Genomic DNA, 27,343 nt, shown 5'->3' on the forward strand with positions numbered 1-27,343 from the left:
GACAGATGCACACCCAAAAGTGGCTCCGCTCGTTTTTCTTTTCTTTTTTTCTCGTTTTTTTGTTTGTCTCTCTCAGCATCTGCTCTTCCGCGCTCTCAGCGGCGGCTTTGCGCATTTAGCAGTCCGTGCCGACCGGTCGCCTCTCACGTACACACCCTCTCCTCTCTCCGCCAAGGCTGCGTTTCGCAATCACGTGGCTTCGTCTGCCGCCGTACGGGGTGCGGAGTTTGAGAGGCCCCCTCCCCCGGATGCTGCAGCTGGCTTCGAGACGCAACACACTCCAACGCCGCCTTTAGTGCTCCGTAGCAGACCGAAAATCTCGGCTGAGACACTCCCAATACTTTAGTTGCGGCGTAGTCTCAGCGTTCGCGATACCTTTCCGCGAGTGAGTGAGTTTGTAACCTCGGTGACGACGAAGTGTGCTCATCTTCTTCGGCTTGCCACGAAGCTTTATTGTAGGGGCAATACAGTGTTGTCTGTTTCTTATTCCCGACGAACGCGGCTTCACCAGGGAGTGACGATGCTGCACGCATTCGTCACACTTCTTGTATTCTTGGCATCCCTCCTGTTTTGGTGAGTGTATTCTGCTTTTCATATTCAGCATTACTGCTTATTTTCCTTCATCCATTCGTACCGTCTATACGGCATCAAGCTCATGTTTTTGGTCAGTTCTTTGTATCCGGTATGTCAATAACAGGTGCCATTCCTCCAACAGTTTCGTCTCATGTCAGTTTTTTTTTTTTATAACGAAGTCGCGATTAGCAGAGGGCGCAGTGGTTTTAGTGACGCTACCAAGATTTGTAGTTGGTAATTTACAACTCCGTTTCTCTAAAGGCCTCTTCTCTTTCTTCGTTTCTCGTCCATTTCTAAGTTTTTACCTGTCGTGAGAAGAGGATGCGGAAGATTGGCGTGATCGGCGGCCTCCCAGCTCGTTAAATTTATGCCACATTTCCGGGCTCTAGCGATGGCGCCACTGCCAATGTGCAGGCCCTACGACTGATGAATCATACATACATGTGCCGGTAACATACAAGCCTTCATACATGTGCCGGTAAATAACTACGCCCTTTATTTAAAGACCTTAGCTCTCCTTCGCTTGCATATTTTCTTGCCGGTGTACAGTTCTGGCGCACCGCTTTGCAAAACGCGCTGACAGGCGTTTATGCTAGGGTAGACAGACTGTCCAATGCGGTGTATAGAGAGGCAACGTAGGCGTGAGAGAAAAAGGATGTATGTAGGGAGAGGGGAAGCGCGTGGGCTGAACTCTAACTAAAGGTGACGCATCAGGTTTAAGCGTCGATGCTGAGCAAACACCGACGTGGAATGCTCTCTTGCGAACAGTTCTAGCATAACAACTTCTTTTTTTCAAATAGTGGCCACGTTCTTTTTGTACGAAGCACGCACTTATCAAGGCGTTCACGAGTATCGTAGAAATAGTGACTTTACAACACACGTCGATGGATAAGGTGACGCTATGCAGGGCAGCAAACGGCAGCTGTCAATCTTGGTATTTTCTCCCGGCACGCGACCCGCCCACGTTACGGCGTCGTCTCATGAGAACGCCACGCCCGCGTGCTAGAAACGACGCCGCATGCAGATCTTTTCTGGATTTTTTTTTTATTTTCCGTAACCAGCATCTCCCTTTCCTGCAAACCGAACCGAGGTAAGAGCTGCATATATCAGGCGGGGGCGCGCAAGGTCGCGCGGCTTGAGAATGACTCAACCCGGGTATCGTCGGAGGCAGAAACGGAGCGTTGAAATTTCGCGCTATTTCCGTCGTACGGCTCTTCTTGTATTGCGGAATGGGGGCGTTGAGAGGCCATTGGTCGCGTATATTCGCCTACGTCACGCCCTGGTTGATCTTATAGCGGCCGAAGGAGATGCAGCTTCGTGCCTCACACCCAACAGCAGGGGAATGAAGGCCACGAGACCACTCGCGAGATTTGCGGAAAACTGAATCCGCCGGTCGTTAGAATAAAAACAACATAAGAGTGGTAGGCGTGATACCACACGTGAAACGCTGAAACTTTGGGCGGCCTCGTAAACGGTGTAGACAGGTGTGCATAAAACTTTGCGCTGGCTGGCCCTAATTTTGCTGCAATTCTGCAATGCAATCCATGACCCCCTAACCCGCGTCTTTTTGGCAGTGGGTGAGGAAAGGCGAAACAGGAGCTGTTTTTCACAGGTGGGGCCCTATTACGTAAATATATTCCAATATGTTTTTATTCCGATCTCCTGACGTCAAATTTGCGTAACCGCCGACGCAAGCATCGGGCGGTCACCCGCAAGAGACCAATCAACCGCGTCTCCTCGTTCATAGGAGGTCACTTTTGTTTGCTTGAAAAATGAATAACATTGCCTACACTGAGCGGCTTGTCTTATCTAATTGGCTCATAAGAGGCGAGGAGCACGCTCAAGTGGAGAGGGCTTCGATGAGGCCGAGCCACTGCACTGAAAATTGATAATCGGATGGAGAGGGTGGTGCCGGCGTCTGCGATTGGTCCGCTTTCCCTACATAGCTTGCGGTGGCTCGTCGACAGTCGTGGCTGCATGCAACGGAAGCTTAAGAATCACGCTAAAACGGACTCTCAGCAAAGAAGAGTTGACAGAACGAGGTCGTAAACGTGCCGAAAGTGCTCGAAAACGTTACACGGCCACGCAAAAAGATTTATTACACTCAAATAAACCGATGCTCTCCGGCAGGTCCGAGTAGCCAGTGCCTGGGCTATCGGCGGAAGCCATATTTTATTCCTTTCGGAACGGGGGCGCCTGCGCCTTTTCAGAAAAAAAAATTCAGTTTTGTTCGGCACATTAATGCATCTTTAACGCGTTATTGACGTGGTGAGCTTTTGCGGTTTTGTGACGTTGCGTGACAAGCAGGTGAAGTGGGTGCAGCCCGAAAACTATTGACCAATAGTCGAGGGCTAAAGGCGAAAAGGCATCGAATCAGAAATAAAAATGTTTCTTTTGTTCGGACAATTCATGCATAATCAGTGTTTACACGTCATATCAGATGGGGAGCTATCGTGGTTTTCGTGACGTCGCGTGACAGACAGGTGAAGTGGGCATGGTCCAAAAAAGTGGTTGACCAATCGCGGAGGGCTGATGGGAGAATTGAAATATAAAAGTTTCGAACAGTTGTACTTATAGCGCCCGTGATTTAGGAAAAAATAAAGGCTAGTCTAAAACATCCAGAAAATCGCGCTTTATGTATTTTTTTTTGTCGGAGACATTGTAGGTATTCATAGTGATGGTCAACGGCTAAGGACCTTCAAAGCAGAGCCCGTATTCACAAAAAGCATTCGCGCTAAAACTGTTCGAAAGAGAAAATTGCAGCCTATCCTGATGCTTGGCATATTACAGCGAAGGCGGCCAGATAATGGCAAAGTGCACTTACGATTGCGATGTTCTGTGAATCCGACCCCAGATAGATCATGGGGCCAAATATATACGCAGCATGGCTCGCCATATTTTTAGAATTTAGACCTAACAAATTTCTCGAAAATAGTGAGACTCGATGAGAGCTTCGATCAGGCCGTGCTTGGCGCCGTTTGTCAGAATCGCATTCTACGGCACCTATTAATGAAGGATAGTGAAAATAAGATTTTCTGCGATTTCTACATAAGTCTATATGAGACAAGACGCCCCAACAAATTTTACATAATCATCATCATCATCATCATCATCATCATCTTTTATGTCCACTGCCAGGACGAAGGCCTTTCGCCGCGATCTCCAATCATCCGTGTCTTGCTCTAGCTGATTCCAACTTGCGCTGCAAATTCCTTAATTTCTTTGCCCCACCTAATTCTCCCTCGTTTGCGCTTCCCTTCCCTTGAAACCTATCCTTTAACTCTAATGACTGACATGCTATCTGCCCTACCCATTACGTGTCCTGCCCAGCACCATATTCAACGCGACTCGGTTAAGGTGCCCGTCTCGCAAAAAAATCTGATGGCAGTGTCGGACGTCACTTAGTGAAAAATCATTCCGAGCCACAACCCCGAGAGCCATCTGAGTGGTGCAGAGGCATTAGTGAACTAATTGAATTCCTCAAGGTAACATGCGTCAGAAAAGTCGTAAAGTACAATCTAAGCACAATCTAACGGACTATGCGAGAAAACTTAATTCTATTACGCGAAAACTCAAAACACAAATCACCTTTCTGCCATTTCTACCATTCATATGGCGACCATGGCCTCATACATTTGCGCGATCCAGTCGGCGCGAGCACGCACGCCACTCTCGGAGGCCATGAGCGGCGCGCCAGTTTTCTTGCGACACCTCTAGATAGTGCTGGCCTCCACCGCAACGCCGCTTGCTGCGGCAAAGCTAGGGAAACGATGGAGTATGTTTTATAAGAATGTGAAGATACCTGCCCAGCCGTCAATTTAGGAATGACTGGCCTCCTTGAAGGCGTTGGCTTCAGCGAGAACGGGGGGAAAATAAAGATATCCGCAGTAGGGATTAGTAAGAGGCGATTGCAATATTGGTAGAAGAAAAGTAGGGAAACGACAAACAATGGAGGCGTACACAAAGTTCACTATAGGGGATCAGAAACTTTGGTTATGGGAATTCATGGTGTTTTTTTTTTTTCTTTTTTTCTTTTATAACATAGGTAGGACGTTAAGTAATGAAATAACATGAGCTTGGTGGCGCAACCCACCGCTCCGTTCCAAAAGGGACGCTCATAACATCCATCCATCCATCGCGTTCACTTTCTACCAGAAAGATCGCCTTCGTGCTAAGTATTTGGCGCCAGCGTTTCCCGCTAAATATTACGGTTACATAAGCAGCAGTTGCCGGGAAGTGTGAGGAGCAGACACGAATGTTTGAATGCTATCACATTCCACTCTTAAACGCGAAGCTCAAGCGTTCTCGCAATTTTTTGTTCATCTTAATGCCAACTAGAATATCGGTTATCTACATTTGCTCTCTGATCTATACCGCTCTTGTACTGCCTCTTTAAAACCGCTACGCCTAAGTTTTTCATTTCATTACCCTTTGCTTTCTCCTTACCTTTTTCCCGAGCTTTTTTGTTAACCTCCAAGTTTCGACCCCATATTTTAGCACCGGCAGAATGCAGTGATTGCACACATATCTTTTCGACGAAAGAAGTAAGCTCCTAGTCAGGAACTGGCAATGGCTACCGTATGCTCTCGAACGCGTATTTATTCTCCTGCAAACTTCCTTCTTGCGATCAGGGTCCCCAGAGAGTAATTGACCTAAATACACGTACTCATTCACATACTCTAGATGGCTGACTAGCGATCACGAATTCTTGTTTCTTTTCCAGGCTATTTTATATGTCGTTGTAACCTAGCTACCCGTCAAAAATAGCCGCCCAAACCCGTACGGAAACCACAAACATGGCTAAGCAAATAAAGAAAACTACCTTTTATGCCGCCACATATATTCTGAATAATTTCGTGTTCACTCCGAGACGCGTCAACTTCGTGATGATTTGATTCATTCAAGCCTAGAAGTTGCGATTCTGTTTCATCCTGGGCAATCAAATAGTTTCAATTCCTGAAGGCATACATAGCTGAGTCACAGAATATTTGGATCTGCTGTTTACAGAAATGTATACATAGCATTACATGTTTGCCTTTATTTTCAGGTGGGTCCGAAGGAAGTACACCTTCTGGAACGACAAAGGTGTTGCACACCTTACATTCTGGCAATATCTGCGGTTTTGCATCGATCTCTACACTAAGGTAGGTCGATAGGGCCACGATGCGTAGGAAAAATCTGGAAAAAAACAAAACAAGTTTAGTCTCGCAGTGCACTGAAAATGTGGATGCTTTCTTCTTGTCCCTAAGTACGCTTCTTATTCTGATCAAGTTCGTCCAAACGGCAGTCGTTGAAACCATGCAGCAGCTGTTTGAGTTGATGGCTACTGCACGTGCTCTAATGAACATGTCTACGTTGAACGGAAGGTTCATGTTGCGATAAGACGATGAGCAAAAAGTCTCTCTGAATGCTTTCTGAAAGCCTAGATTCGAGACATCAAAGAGCGATACGGAAGTTGGAGATACAAGAAAAAGAAAAAAAAAGAAACACGCCTATTTCTTCAATATTCTTGTGATATGTATTTCGGAGCTGGCAATTGTTCTAGAATATGAAAAAAAAAAAAAACATGAAGCAGCTCTCGATGGGCGTCGCCATTCAGTTTTGCAGAAATGTTACAACAATGTGTTACCTATATAGGGTATACCAGCTGACATTGGCCAGGCTGTGCAACGAAAAAAAAATATTTAAAAAATGGACCCACAATGTTCGGTCGTTAGAAGCGTGACAGCCCAAAAGTGTGGGTGTTATAATTTTATCGCACAGCGAGTATTCTTAACATTTTCTTTTTTTGGGGGGGGGGGGGTTGGAAAGCTTGGCTAACGTTAGCTGGGACACTCGGTATGCTACCAGTCGCGCTGTGTCATGCTAAGCAAGAGTTGGCTTTTCGAACTAGTTTACCTTTGTTTTCAGCCCATGAGCAGCGTGATAATTAGCAGCTACAAGCGGTATGGTCGACTCTATGGGTAAGTACTGATTTCTCCCATTTTCTGGTACAAGTTACCTTCTAAAAACACTCAGTAGTCCAATGAAACGTTCGGTTTTCAAGTATCCTCACGCGTATATAGGTAGAAACGATTGCTTTCACTTTCACTTTATAACATCAATAAAGCCTGTATAACAAGTGCCGCTCCCACACACTTTAAATTATCTCTGTCTTTTGTCAATCAATATTGCCATATGCGTTCAAATATATCGCTCTTATCACTTAATCTCAGCTTTAGTCACTACCAAGTCGACGTTTTTTATTCTATCACTAAATGAAGCAGCAGCTATGTGCCTTAAACAATGGACGACTTTGCCATTCCGATGTACCTTCATTAGTCACCGCTACGACATCGTATACGTGAGTTCAATCCGTAATAAAGGTGAGATTGTATTCCTTTTTTAAGAGTCAATATAAGTTAGCTCACAGCCAACAAACTTCTGTCTTTAACAAAACCGCACATGCATGCGCGCTCTAGAAGCAAGGAAATGAAACAATATCGCAAACGCACACGCAAATAGATGTTACGATGTAACTAAACTGAAGGGATGCACATGTGTGCAAAACATTTTCCGCAGTTCTTACCAGGGCGCTACGCCAACACTTGTCGTCGCCGAACCTGAGATTCTGCGCGAGATCTTGGTGTCCAAGTTCAAGAACTTTTCGGACAGATCGGTAAGCTGGCGCAAGTGCGATTAACCCTTCGAGTGCCGTTTTTTTTTCCTCTCAGTTATCATACAACGAGCACAGCGATTTATTTTTGAATGCGGAGAAATGAAAAAAAAAGAAACAAAAGAAAATGCCGCGGATAATGACAAGTGCTCTTTTGGTGTGGTCCTCACATTTCTATCTGACAAAAGCAATGCGAAAAGGAACATGGCAGGAAAGAAACGCGGAAGCGTAGTGGTACTTCAGTGACACTGAACGGGTTAAATATGCGAGCAAGTTCATTGGCGGGTTTTGTAATCCACTTAATGAAAGTGAAACATTAAAAAAATGCATTAAATCAGAATACAATACATTCAAGGGAGAAAATACGGTCGCAGCGGTGTGTGTTTAAGTTATGAAGTTATTTTGCCTCGCTTCCTTGTAACGCGGTCGAAACGTCACGGAACCTTACGTCACATGACAAAAGAGTACATATGCAGACAATATAAAACGACATGGCAAGTATTATAAAAACAATTCTTTCAAAATTGTGGGCACATCGTCATTCAGTATTAGATCGTGCGCGAGCGCTATTGCATCGAGCTACGTTAACCTGGATGTTGACTTTTCAAGTAGCTGCACTCCGCACTTATTAGTAATGCGAATAGAATTCTTGGCGTTGACAGACCAGATGTATCTCCGGTTATTTAACAATTTTCGTGGGCCGATTCCCTAAGGTAGTGCAATCTAAAATGTGCGTCTAACCCCGCTTCACGTCGCTGTTGAAAGAATGCAAAAAGGAGACGCTTTAAAACTTATCTAGTGCTGGGCAGAGTCGAACCCACGTTCCGCGACTTGACACGCTCACTCCGCTCTACAGGCGCTCGTGGAGTGACGTCAGGTTCTCCCGAAAACGGCTCGCTCTGGTAAACACATCTGGGAATAGAGCTGCACCGTCGGCGCGACTAGTTGACGTCACTCGCTCTATAAAACAGAGCAGCCTTCTGGACCGCCAAAGTCTGCCCTGGTTCCTGCGCGATTCCATGCCTCTCTAGGGTGCTTCTTCCCGCCAGAAGTTGCCGCCAATGCCGCGGCGAATAAATTGCTTTTTTATCTGAAAAGGTTGCTATTCGCTTACTTGGATAGCAAATGTGCATGTGTTCCGCCCCTAATTATTATTGTTATTATTATTATTATTACCTTCTTCGAAAAAAATTGTTTACATCTCTCTGTCTCTTATCACCTGAACATGCCACAGCGTTGTGCAATGACACAAGCAATTCGAACAGCTATCCTAATTTAGAGCGTGCAGAAAAAGTTCATGATTATGTAAAAACATGGTTTTGTGACCTCACGCACCAACAGCATTTCGAGTCTGAGTAATCATCCCACGCTACTTCCGTCACTTAGCTGCAGACGTGGTCATGCCAACGGTCTCATTTTTATACGAAATTGTTTATGTAATTATTACATATTGGTATCTACTAGGGTGCTGCACTGCGGTTTCCGCAGAAGTCTGCTAGGCGACTTAGGCCCATCCACGTTCCTGCCTCTTTCAGCAGGCACTCGTTTCTCCACAGGATGCAAAGTCATTACGACTGTCATTTACTTCCTTTCTGATAGCCTTCACAACGTGTTGTCTTCTTTCTGCTTCGAACTTCGCACTTGCTCTCGAGCCTTCTTTTCATAGCTGCGTTTCTCTGTTTTCCAGTTTCACTCTCCTTCCTTGTATATGTACACTGTGTCTCAATCTTGTGGATGGTTGCTCATTATGTGCCTGTTAATACTGTTATTTTTGCTTTTCATTCTATTTATATGTCATAACGTGTAGTTGCAGTTATGTTTTTTTAAGGAAGAGGTGGGGCGGAGGGAATTTAGTGATATAGAAAGGGAGAAATCTGTGTAGGAACACGGAAATCAGTACACAAGAAATTGAGGCGCCGCACGCCCCTTTCTCAGTCAATTTCTCAGGCCTCTACGCTAGAAGTGACGTAGCATTCTAGCTGCCTTTAGCACATACGTAAATCCGTTGTTGCCACTGTCCGATCGTTTGTTCTGATAGTGCCATTTGTACAGCATCTCTAGCGCAGCACACATAACTTGTCTGTCGGCACGATAGAGTGTGAAAGTCAACAGAATATGCGCAATTGTTTCATCACACCCACAAGCGTGGAAGTTAGAACTTCGGTTCATTACAAGAGACGAACATGCCTTGGTAAACGCGTCCTGAGCTTCGGGCGGCACTCGAATTTATTCAGAACGCTCTTCATCCCTGCACCTTTTTTTGCGACAGGAATGCAACGCGCCGAAGCATTCAAAGCTCAATGTTATGAACAACTTGGTATTGACGGGCACACACAGGAAATAATAAAATGTCCATTGAGAGGTGTGGGCACGAGACATGTGTTACCGGTCAGATTGCATAAATCTGTGCAGGAATCACAACGCGTCAGCAGCGAGGTATGGCGCAAGTCCATCATGAACTTGTCCGGTGAGGAGTGGAAGAAGGCCCGGAACCTCTTCACACCGGCACTGACCACTGCACGGCTCAAGACGGTAAGCAATACGTCTGCTTTCAGCTGTTGTTTTCTGTTATGTCTTAGGAGATTGCTGTGGGGAAACTGACGCTATAGTTATCTCCGACGCTCAGTTATTAAGGTGAAAGCATTATGTGACCCATTACGCGAAAATCAGTCGGCGTAGTCGGGGTGACCGAAATATGACACTAAAAGAAGGTGGCGCCACGTCACGAGTGTATAAGATTCGTGTATAAAATAAAAAGTGTCAGTCACTTTAGCTTAGTCCATAGAGAGTGAAGGCGAAAGCCTGCGCGCTCAAGAGACATTCACTAAATTACTTGACATTCTCATTGGAATGCGTTGTTACTTCTTATTACTTATTTCTCCCGCCAAAGGTCTTGCGTTAGAGTGACTTAATCAACTCTATAATAATCAAATGTGCCCTAAATAACTTCGCCTGAACACCAAAGGGTGTGGGTTCGGCTTCCTCATGAGATCGAGGGTTCGACTTCCACCGAAGGTCATGGGTTCGTGTGGCTGAATTATCTCTGTCTTAATTTGCCCCCCCCCCCCCGCTCCCCCCCCTTTTTTTTGGCATGGCGAACGGCATTGGAGCCAGCTGTAGAGGAAGACAACGACAAACGTGAGAGCAGTGGCACGAGCGCGCGTCTGCGCGAGGAGGGCTCACATGACTTTATGTACCCCACGCTGCGCTTTGCAGATCATCGGGTGTATGAGTAAGGCGTTCGCCTTAAAAAGCGTTAATGTCCAGTTTAACGGCGCTCAGTGGTCCTTCGGGTTATGATGAACTCCTCATGGGCAAGCGAACGCGTTGAGATGCTTGGCGCGTTTGAAGTTGACCTTACCGAAACGCAGTTTGAATGCAGACGAGAGCTCGCGCGGACAGGAACGCGCGAAAAAAAAAAAGCTTGTTTCCCGTCCCTCAATTTCAGAAAGCTATCATAAACATCGCGCCCACGACGGCCACGTGCGAGCCTTTCTGGCGGCGCCAACGCTGTACATCCTTCGCATGCAGCATCCCTCAGACAGACTACGAGCTCGGCGTGAGCCATTAGCGCACGCTTTCGGTTTTGATTTCTCCGGCATCGTTACACACTCCCCGTCAGAAATTTCAGAAGCAACGCCGCAGTAACTACAGCGATTTAGAGCTGTACTTGTAAATATTTTCTTTATTTGATTTCCTTCCTTTGTATAAGGCCTCCCACCGGCAGCTAGGACGTCAATTGGTGTAAGCCAATGACGGTGGTAAAAGAGAGAAAAAAGAAAATACAAAAGCGAAAACAATTTCTACGAAAGGCGGTCGATATGTGAGGCTATATGTCCTGTGGAATCAGCTCAATGATATAAAAAGCTCTACCTACACGGCAGTGTTCCAGATTGGAGTACGGGCCAAGGTGAGTTCTCTTGAGGGTGTGGCTGTATAACAACAAACAACGACCATTATTTCCCAAAATGAAGTAGAAAATTCCATGGCGTGCACTAGGATTGTAAACAAATCCACGCGCCCACATTAACAAAATAAAGAAAGAATGAACTGAACAGCTTTTATTTTGTTAGAACTGTTTGCCGTTAACCAACCGTCCTGAATAATGTTATCTTCGCTATCATGATTGGATGACGCCTTTTCATGCGAATCGCTCAAGCGCACGAATAACTTTGTTAAAGTAAGCCCACGTAATAACTAACAGTGGCTGCACTACAATTAGGCGCCACAGTTTTATACCCCAATTAAATGGGCTCATTGAAAGATCATTCAAAACAAACACCATTGAAATCCGTGTGCCCCATATTCGCTCCTTTTAGTGAGCGTGAGGAAGGGTCTTCATGGCTGGTGAATTCTAATGGTTTTGGTTTCAAGAATCTTTCAAAGTGTGCCTCTGATAAAAGTAGGTTAACCCGCCGTGGTTGCTTAGGGGCTACTGTGTATGGCTGCTACGCACCAGGTCGCGGGATCGAATCCCGGCCACGGCAGCCGCATTTCGATGGGCACGAAAAGCGAAAACACCCGTGTACTAAGGATTCGGTGCACGTCAAAGAACTCCAGGTGGTCCAAATTTCGGGAGCCCTCTACTACGGCGTGCCTCATAATCAGATCGTGGTTTTGGGAGGTAAAACGCCATAATTTAGGTTTTAATTTTAGCAAGGGTACAGCGAGCTTTTTATTCCAGAGTGCTCAAGTAGCAGCGTGGGAAAGGGAAAGGCTCGTCGAGTGGGAAAGGTGACAAAGATAGAAAAAAAAATGTGGTTACACAAAAACAGTCTGTAGGGGCGCTATAACGTAAAACTATTCCAAACTTTTCTATTCCAATTCTGCTATCAGCCCTCCACGATTGGTCAAAAACTTTTTTCGACCACCCCCACTTCACCTGTCTGTCACGCGACGTCACGAAAACCGCGGTAACTCTCCATCTGATATGATGTGAACACACTGATTATGCATGATTTGACAGAGAAAAGAAAAAGTTATTTCTGATTCGACCCCTTTTCACCATTAGCCCACGGCTATTGGTAAAAAGTTTTCGGGCTGCACCCACTTCACCTGCCTGTCACGTGACGCCACAGAACCGCCATTACTGACCGCGTCAAAGTGACGTGTACGCGATAAAGATACATTAATATGCCGAACAAAACTGAATTTTCTTCGGAATAGCCGCAGGCTGCCCCGTTTCGAAAGGAATAGAAGATGGCTGCCGCCGATCGCTCAGACGCTGGCTCCTCGCACCTGCCGGAGAGCATGAGTGTATTTGCGTATAATAAAACTTCTTTCGTGGCCGTGTAACGTTTTCGAGCACTTTCGGCACGTTTACCCCCTCATTCTGCCAGCTCTTCTTTGCTGAGGGTCCGTTTTAGCGTCATTCTTGAGCTTCCGTTGCATGCCGCCGCGATTTTCGACCAGCCACCTCAAGTTAAGTAAGGAAAAGCCGACCAATCGTAGACGCCGGCACCACCCTCTTCATCCGGTAATCGACTTTCAGTGCAGTGGCTCGGCCCCATCGAATCCCTCTCCACTTGAGCGTTCTCCTCGCCTCTTGTCAGCCAATTATATACGGCAAGCCGCTCAGTGTAGGCAATGTTATTCGTTTTCGAAGCAAACGAAAGTGACCTCCTATGAACGAGGAGAGCGTGTAAGATTTGGCAGACGTAGCTGTGGAGATGAACTTGGGACAACAGGGCTAGGCGCGCAGGATTTAATTGCAGGATTTACATTTAAAACAGGACATACATTGGCAGCCTAGCGCGACTCCCATATGGAGCCCGCAAGACTAACATACAGCGAACAGCTTACGAGCACACAGCTCACTAGTACATTTCTAGTATGACAGAGCACTCAGCTCCCGACAACGAGCACGACACGAGCACACACTAGCAGCCGGCAAACGCTGCTTATAAGCCCTTGCTCGACGTCATAGTTCGACGTCATCGTTCGGCGTGGACGGAGCAGGAATGGTCGGGAAGGTTCGTCCAATCATTGTAAACTTGCCGCCGCCCCGCACTGTGGCTCACACACACAAAGGCACACACGTTCCAAGGTCTGGAGCCGACGACAGAGGGGCGCCGTTCCGCAGTATCGTTTACGCCCACACACACAAAGGCTCCGGAGTCAACGACCGAGGGCTTCGTAGAACTGTGCTCCGTCTCGGGTGGCGCGGCGGAGTACCACATTCCTGAGCTGACCGCGCGCCACGTGGCTGCCGGTCATCCATAGTTCTCGGAAGGGCTCCCTGTCTGGTGGGCTTGGAACACGTGCAGCGGGCTGAAAGCTGGCACGTTGCCACCCCGTACGGCCATTCCTAACAAGCGTTTGATTGGTCTGTTAAGACAACCCTGCGGGTGCCCGCCTGGTGCTTGCGTTGGTGGTTACGCAAATTTGACGTCAGGAGATTGGAATAGAAACATATTGGAATAGTTTTACGTTATAGGGCCCCAGGTTACAAGATGTGCAGTAAGAGTCGGTTGTAGTACTTGGGTTAAACATGCTGGAGGTCATAACTACAGCTGCTATCACTACCATTCGGCCCGAAGGGTTCCTGCCCCATTTATGCTTATAGAACCTTTAAGCTATTTAGCAGGACCTGTTGCATGCAGCTCTATAAAACGAGGGAAAAAATATTTCTTGAGTTTTAGCGCATCTCAGATATTTAATGTTTTTATTTAACCACTCCTACGAAACGCGATGCCCACAGCTTTGAGATTAATTTTGCCTGAAGCACGATTTGCATAGCAGGTAAGTTGAAGAAGAACAAATAGTGAGCGGATGATCAATTCGATATCACCTCTTTTTTTTCAGATTGCATTGAAAATCAAATCCATAGCTGAAAGAACAGCGTCTCGGGTTTCGGAGGCGGCTGCAGAGGACAAACCTGTCAACATCTCTAAGTAAGTTTTCAAGATATATCAAAGGAAAATAATAAGTCAAGCTAGGACGATGGCTTATTCGTCTAGACGTCTACCATAGTGTTCTGTGTGTCAATGTATCCTTTTCTTGGGTAAAAAATTGCCGCCGAAGGTCACGCTGTTGCTTCTCTATGTGAACCGTCCGCGCCGAAACGGATGAGGTAACGTAATCGGCACGTGACATCCCTCTATACCGTTATTTGAGAAACAGCCATTGCCTACGTCACATGAGAGTTACCACAGTCCACAATAAGTGGAACCACTTCGATTTTCCATGTAGGCCATTTTCTGACTTACAAGATCTCCGTTATGACTACAAATAATGAATTCTTATTGGAAGCATAATCTTTAAATGTAAGTCGATTTAATATATTCCTTTAGCGTCACTTTAGAGACATAACAAGCACAGATAAAGGTGAGTGAGTAGCTTGATGCTATTATCTGGTAAAGGGAAAATATGGTCTGTTTTAGGAAAGTCGTATACAGTTCCTTTTTACGCTACGCTACTGCTGTGGCAGAATTCTCAACTGTGATTTCTCACAAACCAAAGTCGTTTGTATCTGTGGAGGACGAGTTTTAAATCTGCGCTTCTGAAAAACAAGAGACAAGTCGTTGCTCACAATAAAAATAATTTGAATAGGCTACATTTGGCCAGTTGAACGAAAACACACGTCTAATAACAATGAAATGATTTTCGCGACTATAGGTGCATAGTTGCGTAGTTGCATTTCGAGCTCTCAAACGGTTGGTGTTCAAAATTATGGGTTGCATCGGTTGGATTAAGTGTTTACTGCGCCGCCTTTGGTGTCACTGTTTCAATTGCTTTAAGATATCAATGATCTTGAGCTTAGTTTTCTTTATGAGTCCAATATCGGCATTTTACCGATTTCAGTGAGCTCCTCAGACCAAGTTTTAAGAGAACTTCATACAGGATTTCTATGATAGGATGCAGGGGCAGAACAAAGATGGCCACAATGTTTGTTTAGCGCGTATGCATATTTCTTCTATCTACCTGCTCTTCGCTGTCAGGAGCTACATTAGGTTGGCAAAATGTTATGGGGCTACTGTTATCTCGACAGTCGAATGGGCAGCGATGTATGTATGTAATGCATGAAGCAATTTTGCTTCATGCACTACATGGTCACCTACAGAGCCACTTACATAGCCACATTAGAAAGCCAAGAACACGGGATCAGTTCCGAAGTTGCACCTTGCGTGTGCGCGTCAAATTGCAACCACGTGGGACGAACTGCAACTGCGATGTTCTCAGGTCTAGTTTTTTGCCACATGATGCGCGCTGCGCGATTTGGGCTGCTTTCCGTGCCACGAAGTTTCAAGCTAAAGCGGTGATTTCATGGCGCGCACTTTAGCTCTAGATTGCACCATGGACATCGAGCAGCGGGAAGTGGACGCTCTGATGCCACGCCAGAAGTGCAGTGCAAAGGGACTGCATATGGTTGCGCTATAGATAGACATACCCCGAAATAAAAAAATAAAGGAAACGCAATTTGTTTTACGCAGGCTCATTGAGCACGCATCGCTGGACACCACGGCTGCTCTAAACTACAGCGTCGATCTTGACAGCGAGAACAACAAGGACCATCCGTTGATGAAGTGCCTGGGAGCTTTATTTAGCACCGTCGCCGGTTGGAAAATTGTGATGATGTGTAAGTGACTCATAGGACCTCTAATAATGCAAAGCAGATGACTTCTGAGGGCGAGCAACAAGTGAGAAACGTGAATGAAACTATCAGTGTCTGTCGTTTTTAGACGTATTGATGATATGCTGCAATCACGCGCTCGGTTGTTCCTGTTAGGATGAGCACATCTTAGAACATTCTTAGACAGCCGCTCAGCAATGCGACTCGAACATAATTTTGGGGGAGTGCGGTGTAGAAATAGTCTAGCGTGGATATTCTCCATCAGGCCTTGAAGGCCTTGAAGAAGACAAGTCTACTTGTCGAAACGTTGGCTCCTGCTTTCACCTTGTTCTCGTTTTGCTCATACCCTATCCCGTAGTATCACAAAATCATTTCAATATAACTTTACAGCAACGTTACTAAATACAAAAAATAATAAACAAGAAATAACAAAACTTGAATATGCAGACAAAAAGCATGCAATGAACGTAGAAGGAGCTCTCACATTGACCACATTTTGATGACAGCGAAATGCAAATACACTTGTGCGCTTAGATTTAGGTACACATCAACGAACCCCAGGTGGTCAAAATTCATAAGGAGCCTTCCACTACGGCACTTTTCCTAGCCTCAGTGTTGCTATAAATATTAGCTTTCGCAAGAAAATGGACGCGAACCACATCCACGTTTCTTTTTCAGTATTTTCTTCAATAATGTGGTGTCTTCTTTCCTCATTTTGTGATTGTGTGTTAAGTAGCGTTAACTTTTCGTTGCCTATTTTCTGACTTGCTTGCGCAGTCATGATGCCTGGTGTGTACAAGATGTTTCAGCCAAGCTACCCACCGAAGTCAAGCACCGATCTGTTTAAAGCCTTTGTTTCACACCTCATGGAAGAGCGGAAGGCCAACAATAAGGTAAATAATCTACATGGTGACGTAATAATTGTTTGTTTATAATATCAGCAGCCAAAATAGGGAATTGTGAATATTCTTTTTAATGTTATGCCACCTGAACGACTGACAGCAGACAAGGATGAGATCAACAGGAATTACCACATTATCATAAGCAACGGCCTCTGTTGCCACACTGATCCGCTGTTCAGTACGTAACTTCCAGACTAATTATCATGCCTCGGTGTCCACTACTCGAAATTTGTTACAATTTCAAGAACCCTGTACTTCATAGAAATTTGAGAAGCATGTTGCTTGACACGACTTCAAATAAATAGGAGTTATTAAGCACCGAATAACAGTGGTACAATGCTGTTGTTTCTGTTGCTGTTGCGTTTCTAGTAAATTAGATTTGTACTTACTTTATATCGCACTTTTCCATGATGCACATAGCCTCTGATAAAGTCGCTGATTGCATATAAATATATGCGCAGTCAGTGACCGATTAAGACCAGACTTAAAATTTTGGATAGATAAAGAATCCCAAGAATTGGCTCGAATTGTTATATTTGATCGAAAGTTTCGAGGAGCCATACCTGTACGTGTTCGGGAAAACCGGGCGGCTCTTTGCTTTGACATTCGTTGGTGAAACATCTGCATCTCTTGCGTGTTTGAGTTGTCGCGTCAGCATTTCATTTACCTGTTAAACTGTACTTTGTAATTTACAATCAATACCCATTTCGAGCACACCTCGAAGTTTTCATAAATTTTGGGTCACTAATTGGTCATGGTCTTTCTTCGCCCATGTTTATGACGCCAATCTGATAGAAAGAAGACGACTTCCTTCAGGTGTTTATGGATGCAGACTACGACTGGGATTTCAGCGCTGAGGGGAAAAAAGACGACGGAGAAAAGAAACGTGAGAAGGCTTGCTTTTCTTATAATACCACTTATGCCAAATGAACAGAAACAAGCAGGCGTGCTTGTGATTAGTATTTAAAAAAACGTTTGATCAAGTGAAATAGTCTTGCTCCATGTAAAGGAAAAATTCTTACCTCGGTTTATGTTGGCGCAATGTGTAATCATTCTGCTACGCAATGCGCTGTTCTGACGCACTCCCGGAAACATGCCTCATCCGCGCTCTCGCAGAGATGACACTAGACGAGATAACAGCCCAGGGAATACTGTTCTTCCTCGCCGGAGTGGAGAGTGTGTCGACGACTCTTATCTTCACTGCATACTACCTGGCACTTCACCCGGAATACCAGAACAGCGTCATCGCCGAAGTCGACAAGGCTGCAGGTCCGAAGGTAACTCAACTAGGCGCCACTGCCTCAGCAGGTTGGTGGTACCTACCGCGATAGTACCTACCTGGATATAACAGAAGAAAAGAATACAGCAAGAGCCCAAACTGCGTATAACAGAAACGAAACTATGATTAGGCTACATGAGATGGCTCGCCGAAGGAAAAAATATGCAGAAACCAAAGACGATCATGAGTGCCAATGTAAGCGAATAGTCCGAACGAACGAACCTATGAACAAGCGAGCGACAGCCATTCGCTGTTCCCCCCTCCCCTTACCGCAACGCGGTTGCCCGAGAGCACGTGCCCTTTCCGTCGGCGCGTTTCATCGCCCTCGCTCGCCGCAAGCCCGAACACTGATCATGAATCACCGACCACGCACGAGAACGGCCGAAAACACCAAGGAAAGCCATTCGCTTTAAAGAGAAGCACATGAAGTGAAACTTCACGCACCGCGGTGCCTTAGCGGCTACGATGTTGCGCTGCTAAGCCCGACGTCGCGGGATCAAATCCCGGTTGTGGCGGCCGCATTTCAATGGGGCAGAAATGCAAAAATGTCGTGCACGGGCATGTTAAAGATCCCCTAATCGTCAAAATTAATCTGGCGCCGCCCACTACGGCGTGCCGCATAATCAAATCGTGGCCCGCGACCCCTGGCGACCACTAAACCAAGAGTAGGTAGGGAGGGGTTCCTCAGGACTCAATAAAGTTATTTACTTCTCCTCAATTCAGGAACTTGTTCGTGCGCACATTGATAATCTTTTAACTCAGAATCACTGCTAGGTTCAATACTTCTGTTACGCGCAGTCAAATGGCGCTAAAAACACGGTATCGCTGCTTACTTGTATCATCTATGTTTAGTGTCATTTTTTATTAACCAAAACTATAGCGAATTCGCGCGGCAAGTAGCTTTATTCAGTGGACTCTTTCGTCAATGCTAGTGGGTGGACAGTCTAGACCAACTACTTTTGGCGTGCTTTAAGGCGAAAGCCTATCTAGGCTCATGGTAACGTTTGTCAGCAGACCTGACGGCCGGAGTGTCCGCCGAAGCGACATCGCGCCATACGAAGACAAATTAAAGACAAGTTAAAGAATGAAAAATGATTGATAGTGACAGGTTGTGAATGATAACGTTATAATAAAGATTGATATAGGTTAATAATGACTAGTAATGACTCATAATGACTACTAATGACTTGTAATGACTGCGAATGACTCCGAAATGACCAATATGTAGAACGACTCCTTGTAGTGACTACAATTGATTAGAGATGACTAGAAATGTCGAGTAATGAGTAGTAAGGACTAAAATTACTACTGATAACTAGGATATGACCAACATGTCTAACGACGGCTTGTAATGGCCGCAGTTGATTACAAATGACTAAATATGTCTAGTAATGAGTAGTAATGAGCAATAATGACTGAAATGGCTTGTAATGACTGCTGATGACTATGATATGACCAACATGTCTAACCACGGATTCTAATGACAATTGATTACTACTGACTAAAATGATTAGTAGGGAGCATTAATGAATAATAATGACTGAAATGACTACTAATGACTAGGATATGACCAACATATCTAACGACGGCTTGAAATGACCACAATTGATTACAAATGACTAAATATGCTTAATGACTAAACGAAAGAAGAGAATGAGAAGAGGCGAATGATAAGAGGAGGAAGAGTATAGCTTTCGCCGTTCACCTCTTAGGGGAGATGTTAACCCTTTGAAGGTTTTAGCCCTACATGTACGGCGGCGGTTTTCTGTCCCGCAAGGTCTTTGCCGTACGGGTACAGTTCCGACCCGCCGTTTGAAATTTCGCGCCATAATGACGATGAGCGCTCATCGGGAGGTGCTGCCACCTCTTAGAACTTACAAGATGCGTTTGAAATTGGTGCTACCTTCTTGGGGAGATAAACAGAGCTGATTGCTAGCTTCAGCGCGTCGCTCAGACTGCGGCAACGCCCCTTTGGCGGTTTCGGTTTCGCCGCGTGATCGCAACGGAGGCGCGCGAAACGTCATTTTTTTTCTTTGTCGGCACTCTCTTGCAGGGCGGTGGAAGTTGATTTCTATCTCGATTGGCGCTGCTCTTAGCTTGCTTATAGCGGCGTTCGCGAGGTATTCCCGCTCTCAGTGGCAACGCGCTTTCGCGGTTTCGGTTCCGCCGCGTGATCGCAACGGAGGCGCGCGAAACGTTGTTTTACTCTTTGTCGGCACGCTCTCGCAGGGGCGGTGGAAGTTGATTTCTATCTTGATTGGCACTTCTCTTAGCTTGGTTATCACCACTTGCTTATCAGCGCCGTTCGCGAGGTATTCTCGCTCTCCGCGGCAACGCGCTTACGCAAGAGGGTGCCTCAGACCTCTACCCAAGGCAGCCGCACGCAGAGATGGCATGTGTGCGCCAACACAACTCCTCGCTTCAAGAGAACAGACACGCATTTTAGGTGTGCAGACTGCGATTAAGCGCTGTGCGTAGACCCCTGTTACAAGGAGTACCACGCTCGGAAATACTATTGAACATATTGCAATTCTGAGTGATGCCGACACCAATATACCGTTCCTAATTATTTTTGACTATTCATTCCCGACTTAATACATTTTGGACATTCAAGATCCGCAAAAAAAATAATTTGACCACCTGGGAAAGTTTTTTTCAAAATAATTCGACCCTCAAAGGGTTAAGGGACCCTGTGATTTTTTAGCATCTGTCCACTCTTCATACACTTTTGTTCTGTTTTTTTTTATTACGATAGCAATGGTATGAACATTCTTGGCGCGTTACACCATCATTGTAGTGCCACAGGCGCCGACTTCGCCGTTGTGTTCCGTATCAAGTCCAAGTGTGATAAAACACTGGTCGCGCGCCGTATGCAGTGTGCGCGAGTGAAAGCGTGAGAGGATGAGCCGAGAATGGTGGCGTGATCTCGCGCGCGCGAGCGAGGAAGGCGGGAAGGAAGCGCCCCGTCTTCCATCGCGGGCAAGGCACCGAGGCGGAGTGGCGCACTACTCTGGCGGCCGCTGTGTATGGCGCGGCTGAGCCCGGCCACACGGGTTTTATATTGAGAGCTTTCTGCGAAGGGGACAAAGTCTAGGTGTGCCGGAGGCGAATGGCTTCATGTGCTCTGTGTTCTCGCCGCTTAGTTTGCATAGAAGCAAGAGGCACCACAGAGGTTACTTCGCTCGCTGCTGCTGCAGCACTTCTTCACGCCAGTGTTTTGACATCGAGTGTACGTGGCCATCGAGCGAGATGTGTTCATGTTTGCCTGAGCGCGCGTGACACCATGCTTGCTAATTTAGTAAGTACGCGAATTTTCGCAAGTTTATACTGCCGATAAAACTACTATCCTTACTTCGCGTGACTGTCTAAAAATTTGATATCGCAATCGGTTCTTCGCCTTTCGGGTGACATTGCGACTTTTTACTGTGAAAAGGCGCATTTTTCTCTGTTTATTACAGGGTGACCTTACATACGAGTCACTGCAGGAAATGCCCTGCCTCGAGGCATGCATCAAGGAGGCGTTGCGCCTCACCGCATCGGAATCAGTGTAAGTGTAACAGCAGCGCTGTGGTTCGTTTCTATTGAGTACAAGCAGAAATCCTGGTGCACCTCAGAAACATCGGTCATTATAAGCTAATAAAGTTGTAAACTGCATGCTGATCTGCTTTATTGGGGCAGAATATTTTGTTATTGCGCCTCACCAGAACTCACTGTTGGAGCCGTGGTGAGAGTGCTTCAAGAAGCATGCTCCATTTATGACTGGTTCTACAAAGTAAATTCTGGGCGTGAAAAACCTGGCCATAAAGAAGTACGCTGAGTTTTGTTCGCACTGGTAGCTAAGGTAGCGTAGCACCCAACACATAGGAGCAGTTTTATCCTTTTTACATTGAAATGCATGGTATAAGGAATCGTAGGACTGCATAACAGGCATCATCACGTTTATTTGGCGGTCAATGGCGCCATAAAACGGGCACTTTTTGGTTGAAATCGCGTGGAGAAATTTCGTTCCTTTGGTTGCGTATTGTACTATGTTAAAGAACTAAGGGGTCTGATTCACAACACTTTTATTTCGTAAGGGATGTTTGTCATTCGCCCGCCGCCTTACTATATGTCCATCATTCCGATGAGTGGGCATTAGCTGTCATGAATACATTTGTCACAGGAACTTCTGTTGTGAATACATGCCCAGAAGGCGTGAAGAGGGGGGGGGGGGGGGGTACTTGGCCCGCATGAGATAGCGATTCTTCTTGCTTAGCTGTATTTATGTCTTATCCTCAACCGTTTAAGATCACTCGATCGTAATGATAACGTAGGAGAGACGTTATTATCGGTAGCGAGACCGAAAAGAAAAATATTTGGAATAAAATTGTTACCTTATCCTAGCCCTAGATTCTAAATTCCTGCCACGATTCTGCCGGATAGGTAATGTGGCATTGACGTCTATGATTTGCACACCCCAGAAAATTTGTGATATCAGTTATTTAGCATTGTTCGCCACGGGAACTCATGTACGTTTTGCCCTATCTTCAGTGATAGTGATAATATTCATGTTGCCCTCAAGTACGCGGAAGTCATCGCATGCTTAAAATACATGCTTGGCGTGCAGTACTTTGCGTATGTTATGACAAAATGGAACACTACACCTGACATTACCTGCAGGGCGCAATTGCTGGCAGTGGATACGCCCGATATTGTGGCCAATTGTTTCCGGTCATCCTCTCCGCATGTCGTCTTTGTTACACAAGTTACTCTGCTTGCAAACACAAAAGGTACTCGGATGTGCCATTGTAACGTCAAAATTGGTTTATCAATGAATTCTATAAAAACTTAGTGTGTTTCCATAAGTGACGTAAGAATAAGTGAATTAATTTATTGAACTAGGGCATTTATACTGTCCGATGTAAGATTTTAATATATGACGGCGAATAAACATTGCGTTTACACCACACCCCATTTTCGTTTTACATATTTTTGTGCACAGAGTTTTGCGTCAGTGTACGGAAGAAACCACAGTCGCCAACATCAACTTCAAGCCGGGTATGTGCGTGGACATCCCTTCGGCTGGTATTCATCACGATCCTGAATATTTTCCTGAGCCGGACAAGTTCAATCCAGAAAGGTACATTGATGCGTGGATCTTTGTGAAGGGCTGCGTTAGCTGCTAATAAACACGAAAGTCTCTTTCAAACCGATAATATTACTGCCCTTGCACAGGCTCAAACGATTAATTTAACTGAAAAAAAGACGACTTGCCAGCATTGGAGTACATTAGGCTTATTTCAGTATTTCAGTCTCAGTAGTTATACAGGCTTCGAGTATTATATGATTAAATGTCAGTTACTTTAATCGCAATACACTTTTGGCGGTCGCGTAACATCAATGTTTGCTAGCGAGCTTACTATGGTAATACGTATAAATGGATCTTTTTGGCGTAGTCCTGAGCTGTGTGTATCACCGTTGGCCGGAGAGTTGTGGGCACAAACAATTCAACAGACGTCTCCGTCAATATAACAGCATACGCCTGTTGAGCGCGACCCCGGTTTTAGAGGAGCAATTGGAATATTCTTGGGGCAAAAATAATGACAAGTAACCGGTGATTTACTTGTATAGCGTTATATTTCATTTGCGTAAGTGCTCACTGCCCGCTCAAACATTGATGAGGTTGTGTCTCAGCCAGCACCGTTGTCTGTGTCGCCAGAATATAAGACGACGCTTGATTGAGGGTCCCTTCACCGTACCACGTTGATGTTGCTTAATCTTGCACAGTCAGTGTGCACTGGTTCAAATGCAAATATTCTCACATTCATTTGTTGCAACCCTCTTCTGTCAAACAGATTCCTACCGGAAAACAAGGACAGCGTAAAGCCGTTCACGTTCATGCCTTTCGGTCACGGACCGCGCAGCTGCGTAGCCATGCGGCTCGGCATGCTGCAGGTCAAGACAACTCTCGCCTGCCTCCTTCGGCGCGTGAAACTTGAAACTTGCTCCGAAACTATGGTGCGTACATGATTTTACAACAGATTAGGAATTGACAACATGTATTCGCTTCTGCTGTTAAAGCGAATCTTTGGTTGTTGTTTTTTTTTTTTTGCGGGATGGATTTATCATGGTGTTGTAGTGGTGCTGCGAGTAAGAGGACAAATTGTGAAGAGGATGTGTCTTTTAGAGTAGTATGACTGTGGAGAGGATGTTTTGAAAGGGGTGGAGTATGATGTACGAAGGTACCTAAAGGGTGTGGCGCCGATTGTTAACCCTTAGTAAGGTGCGCACAAAACACACAACTACTTACCCCTGCTCCCTTCGCCTGACCAAATCAAAATGGACCTCAGGCGTCGGAGACCTCATCGTCGGAGATACGGTCTAGGGCAGCCACCGGTAGCAAGCGCACAAGCTAACGCGCAAATTCTGCAAGCGCGTCCCCAAGCTGTCGGTGCACTGCAAGACGAAGTTTTGCGCAGATCGCATGCTGGAAATGTTTATTTCTGCGCCCTGCAATGTTTGATTCCGTATGGTTAGAAACGCCAAACTGGCTCTGAGCGGCCACGTAAGCCGTTCGCTTCGGCGAAGTCTTCAACTTTAATGTTGAGCTCCGTTGAAAACTCTCCGCCTGCCGCTACTCATCGCTTACCAGTCGAAACATTTAAAAGAAATCGCACACTAGGTCGAAAGGATGAGCGCACACAAGAATAGACAGCGACAGGAGAAAAAAATGCCGGCAAGCACACTTGGATATCGATATGGCTTGGGCTATGCATTCACCAATGTGCACACCATAGGTTGCCACACGACGAATCACATTATGCTGAAGACTGCTACGTATACGTCGAGGGGCGACATTAGCCTGCCTTTTTTTAAACAAAATATATCTGTTTATGCTGCGGTTTATATGATATTTGTTTCTTTTACATATGTCCATGCAGATTCCAAATCCAACCCGTTTAAGGTTTTAGTAAATAGCTCACATACATAACTTGGCGAGGCAAGCAGATAACGGTTTAAGCATAAACAGAGAAGCAAGCAAACAACTGGACCACTTAAAAGGTTAGGTCTAAAAACAGTACGTTTAAAAACGGACGCTCGCCGGATTTTCCTTTCCATAGGGCGCATAATGCTTCCACATTTATATCCGACGAGCGTCTCGCGTTAACATTCGATGGCACCAAAACTCACGTAGCCAAGTGATGACGTCACGTTGCCAGAGCTGGACCTGCGGCGGCGCGCAGTGCAAAATCCCATGGTGAACAACCACGGCGTCGGACAGAGGCCGTGGCCCACACCTAAAAACTTGACTTTGCCCAATTCGAAAAGTTCGTTGACCCACTTTCAAAACCGACCTGGCCAACTCCCAAAATTGACTTGGCCCATCCTTAATATTTCGGTGGTGCGCTTCCTAAACTGACATTGCCCAATTCGAAAATTGGGCTGACCCAAATTCAGAACCGACCTGGCCCACTCCCAAATTGACTTGGCCCACCCCCAAAATTTGGGTCACCCAAAAACGAGATTGTCTTTGCCCAATGCGAGCACATGACCAAGTGAAAAGTATCATTGGGAAGAGTCAGAATGCTTTCGTATTCAATGTACGTAAAGAGACTTAATGCTTTGGCATTATAGGAAGGTCTACATGTTTTGTTTTTGTATGCAGCATTGTTCAGCATCGACATCCTCAGTCAACCGCTCTCGAAGCTATTACATTTAGCGGACGCCGATTGCCTAGGCCAGCGGGCAGTTTTTTCTACTTCGCACTTAGGAACTAGTTTTATGTCAATGGAAACTGTATTCATCAATGAATATTGCTTGGCTTTTTTAATACTGTGCCTTGCAGTAATCCACCTCGAATTAAAAAAAAGAGGACAGGTAAATGCTCGTCGTTTAAGTTAGCGAAGGTATCTCCGAAAATGATCGAGCGACATTACGGACCTCAACTTTGGAAGCCACCGCCACGCAGTCGTGCAGCCCGGAATACATTATTCAAATCACGTAACTAACTGAACAGAACAAACTAATTAAATCTTTATTTATACGAATATTTAAGTGCTGCAGGTCAATGACCATTAGAAACATCTTATTTTTGATGGCGTCTGTTTCTCGCAATGTGAAACTTTCTCTTTGTTGCCTCCGTAGTCAAAGTGCAGCCTCTTCAAGACATAACAATAAATCACACCTATTTTGGCTGCACGGTCATGTACACTGCAGCCAACTTATTTGGGTGGATTCCTCTGGAGGAAATTTACAGAAGAGAGCATGCTACGAGCGTGAAGGTAGTAAGTTTCTGCTGAAAAAGCGAGCATGTAAATGCGTTCTTCACCTTAGTCATTGATGCGAAAGCGTCAACTGGCCCACTGAGCGAAAAATCCGGCGGCTTCTGTAGCAGCGAAACGGCACCTATATTCCCGTTGGCTGCGACGCCACGTCACGAGCACGCGAGCGCTGCACGCCTCCCGCACTCGTGACGCTGGCTCCCGCTTGCCAACTCGGGCCTCGATGGTGCAGAGCGGGCGAAAGGGAACACTTGCTGCCGCACTATTGCGATGCCACATCGCCCTCGCTCTCGGAAGCCTGTGTTATCTGCGCGTTCCTGTGTTATCTCGGTGGCTAGCAGCCGCGTTTACTGATCAAACTAGCCGCACCTTCTGACCTCTCCAGCGAAACCGCGTCAGTAGCGAGGAAGCCCAGCTCAAGTCAGTATACTTAAAAAGGAAGAAATATGTTTGAGAACCTGCTTTGCTTCTTAAATATACCACCCCCTCCTCCACCCTCTCAAGTGGGAGTACAAAAATGTTTAAGCAGATTTACGTCTGTGTCAGTTACGATGGCACTGAACTGCTACAGAGCGCCAGCATGTGACTACAACGTTGTCAATAACAGGTGTGTTTTAATCGCTTGTTTCTGTATTCATGTTCTCACAGAGCCCACTGAAGTTCAAGCCACGGCAGCTCCTTCAAGTCACCGACGGGCCGATTGTTCTCCGGGCCATTCCCCGGGACGCGCCGGCGAGCTGAGCTGCGCGCCAGCAGCGTAGAGGCTTCTTTTGGAATTGGAGATGGCAGCTTCGCACACTATAAGAAAAATAGAAGTGGCCACGGTTTTCAGAGTTCTTAAGCTAAGTATGCCCACTCCGCGAGGGCTCAAGCACAGTGAACATCGAATAGTCTATCGCGATGTATAGGAACTCTCGAGGTACAGGGTGCTCTTTTTTTTTTGCCTGCACCAAATTTTTAAATATTGCCTGTGGCAGATGACACAATTCTATATCCCTTGATTTAAATTACTCGATCAGGTGGTTATTACTACTACGAGAAATCAAAATAATTAATTAAATAAATAACATGATTACGTTAATTAACTTTTAGGTTATTAAC

General features: G+C 45.8%; 1 protein-coding gene across 1 annotated transcript; it reads left to right on the top strand.

Moving 5' to 3' along the window:
• Positions 1-27,280, top strand: LOC126545069 (cytochrome P450 3A11-like). The gene is made up of 14 exons (XM_050192759.3): positions 1-573; positions 5,621-5,717; positions 6,484-6,536; positions 7,135-7,231; positions 9,641-9,760; positions 14,033-14,121; positions 15,661-15,806; positions 16,578-16,693; positions 17,498-17,588; positions 17,819-17,979; positions 21,440-21,528; positions 22,963-23,100; positions 23,816-23,978; positions 26,891-27,280. The coding sequence occupies exons 1-14, from the start codon at positions 521-523 to the stop codon at positions 26,981-26,983; spliced, it is 1,506 nt and encodes a 501-aa protein (XP_050048716.1). The 5' UTR covers positions 1-520; the 3' UTR covers positions 26,984-27,280.
• The last annotated feature ends 63 nt before the right edge of the window (positions 27,281-27,343 follow it).

Source organism: Dermacentor andersoni, chromosome 3, assembly GCF_023375885.2.
Source record: "Dermacentor andersoni chromosome 3, qqDerAnde1_hic_scaffold, whole genome shotgun sequence".
NCBI classification, from domain to species: Eukaryota; Metazoa; Arthropoda; class Arachnida; order Ixodida; family Ixodidae; genus Dermacentor; species Dermacentor andersoni.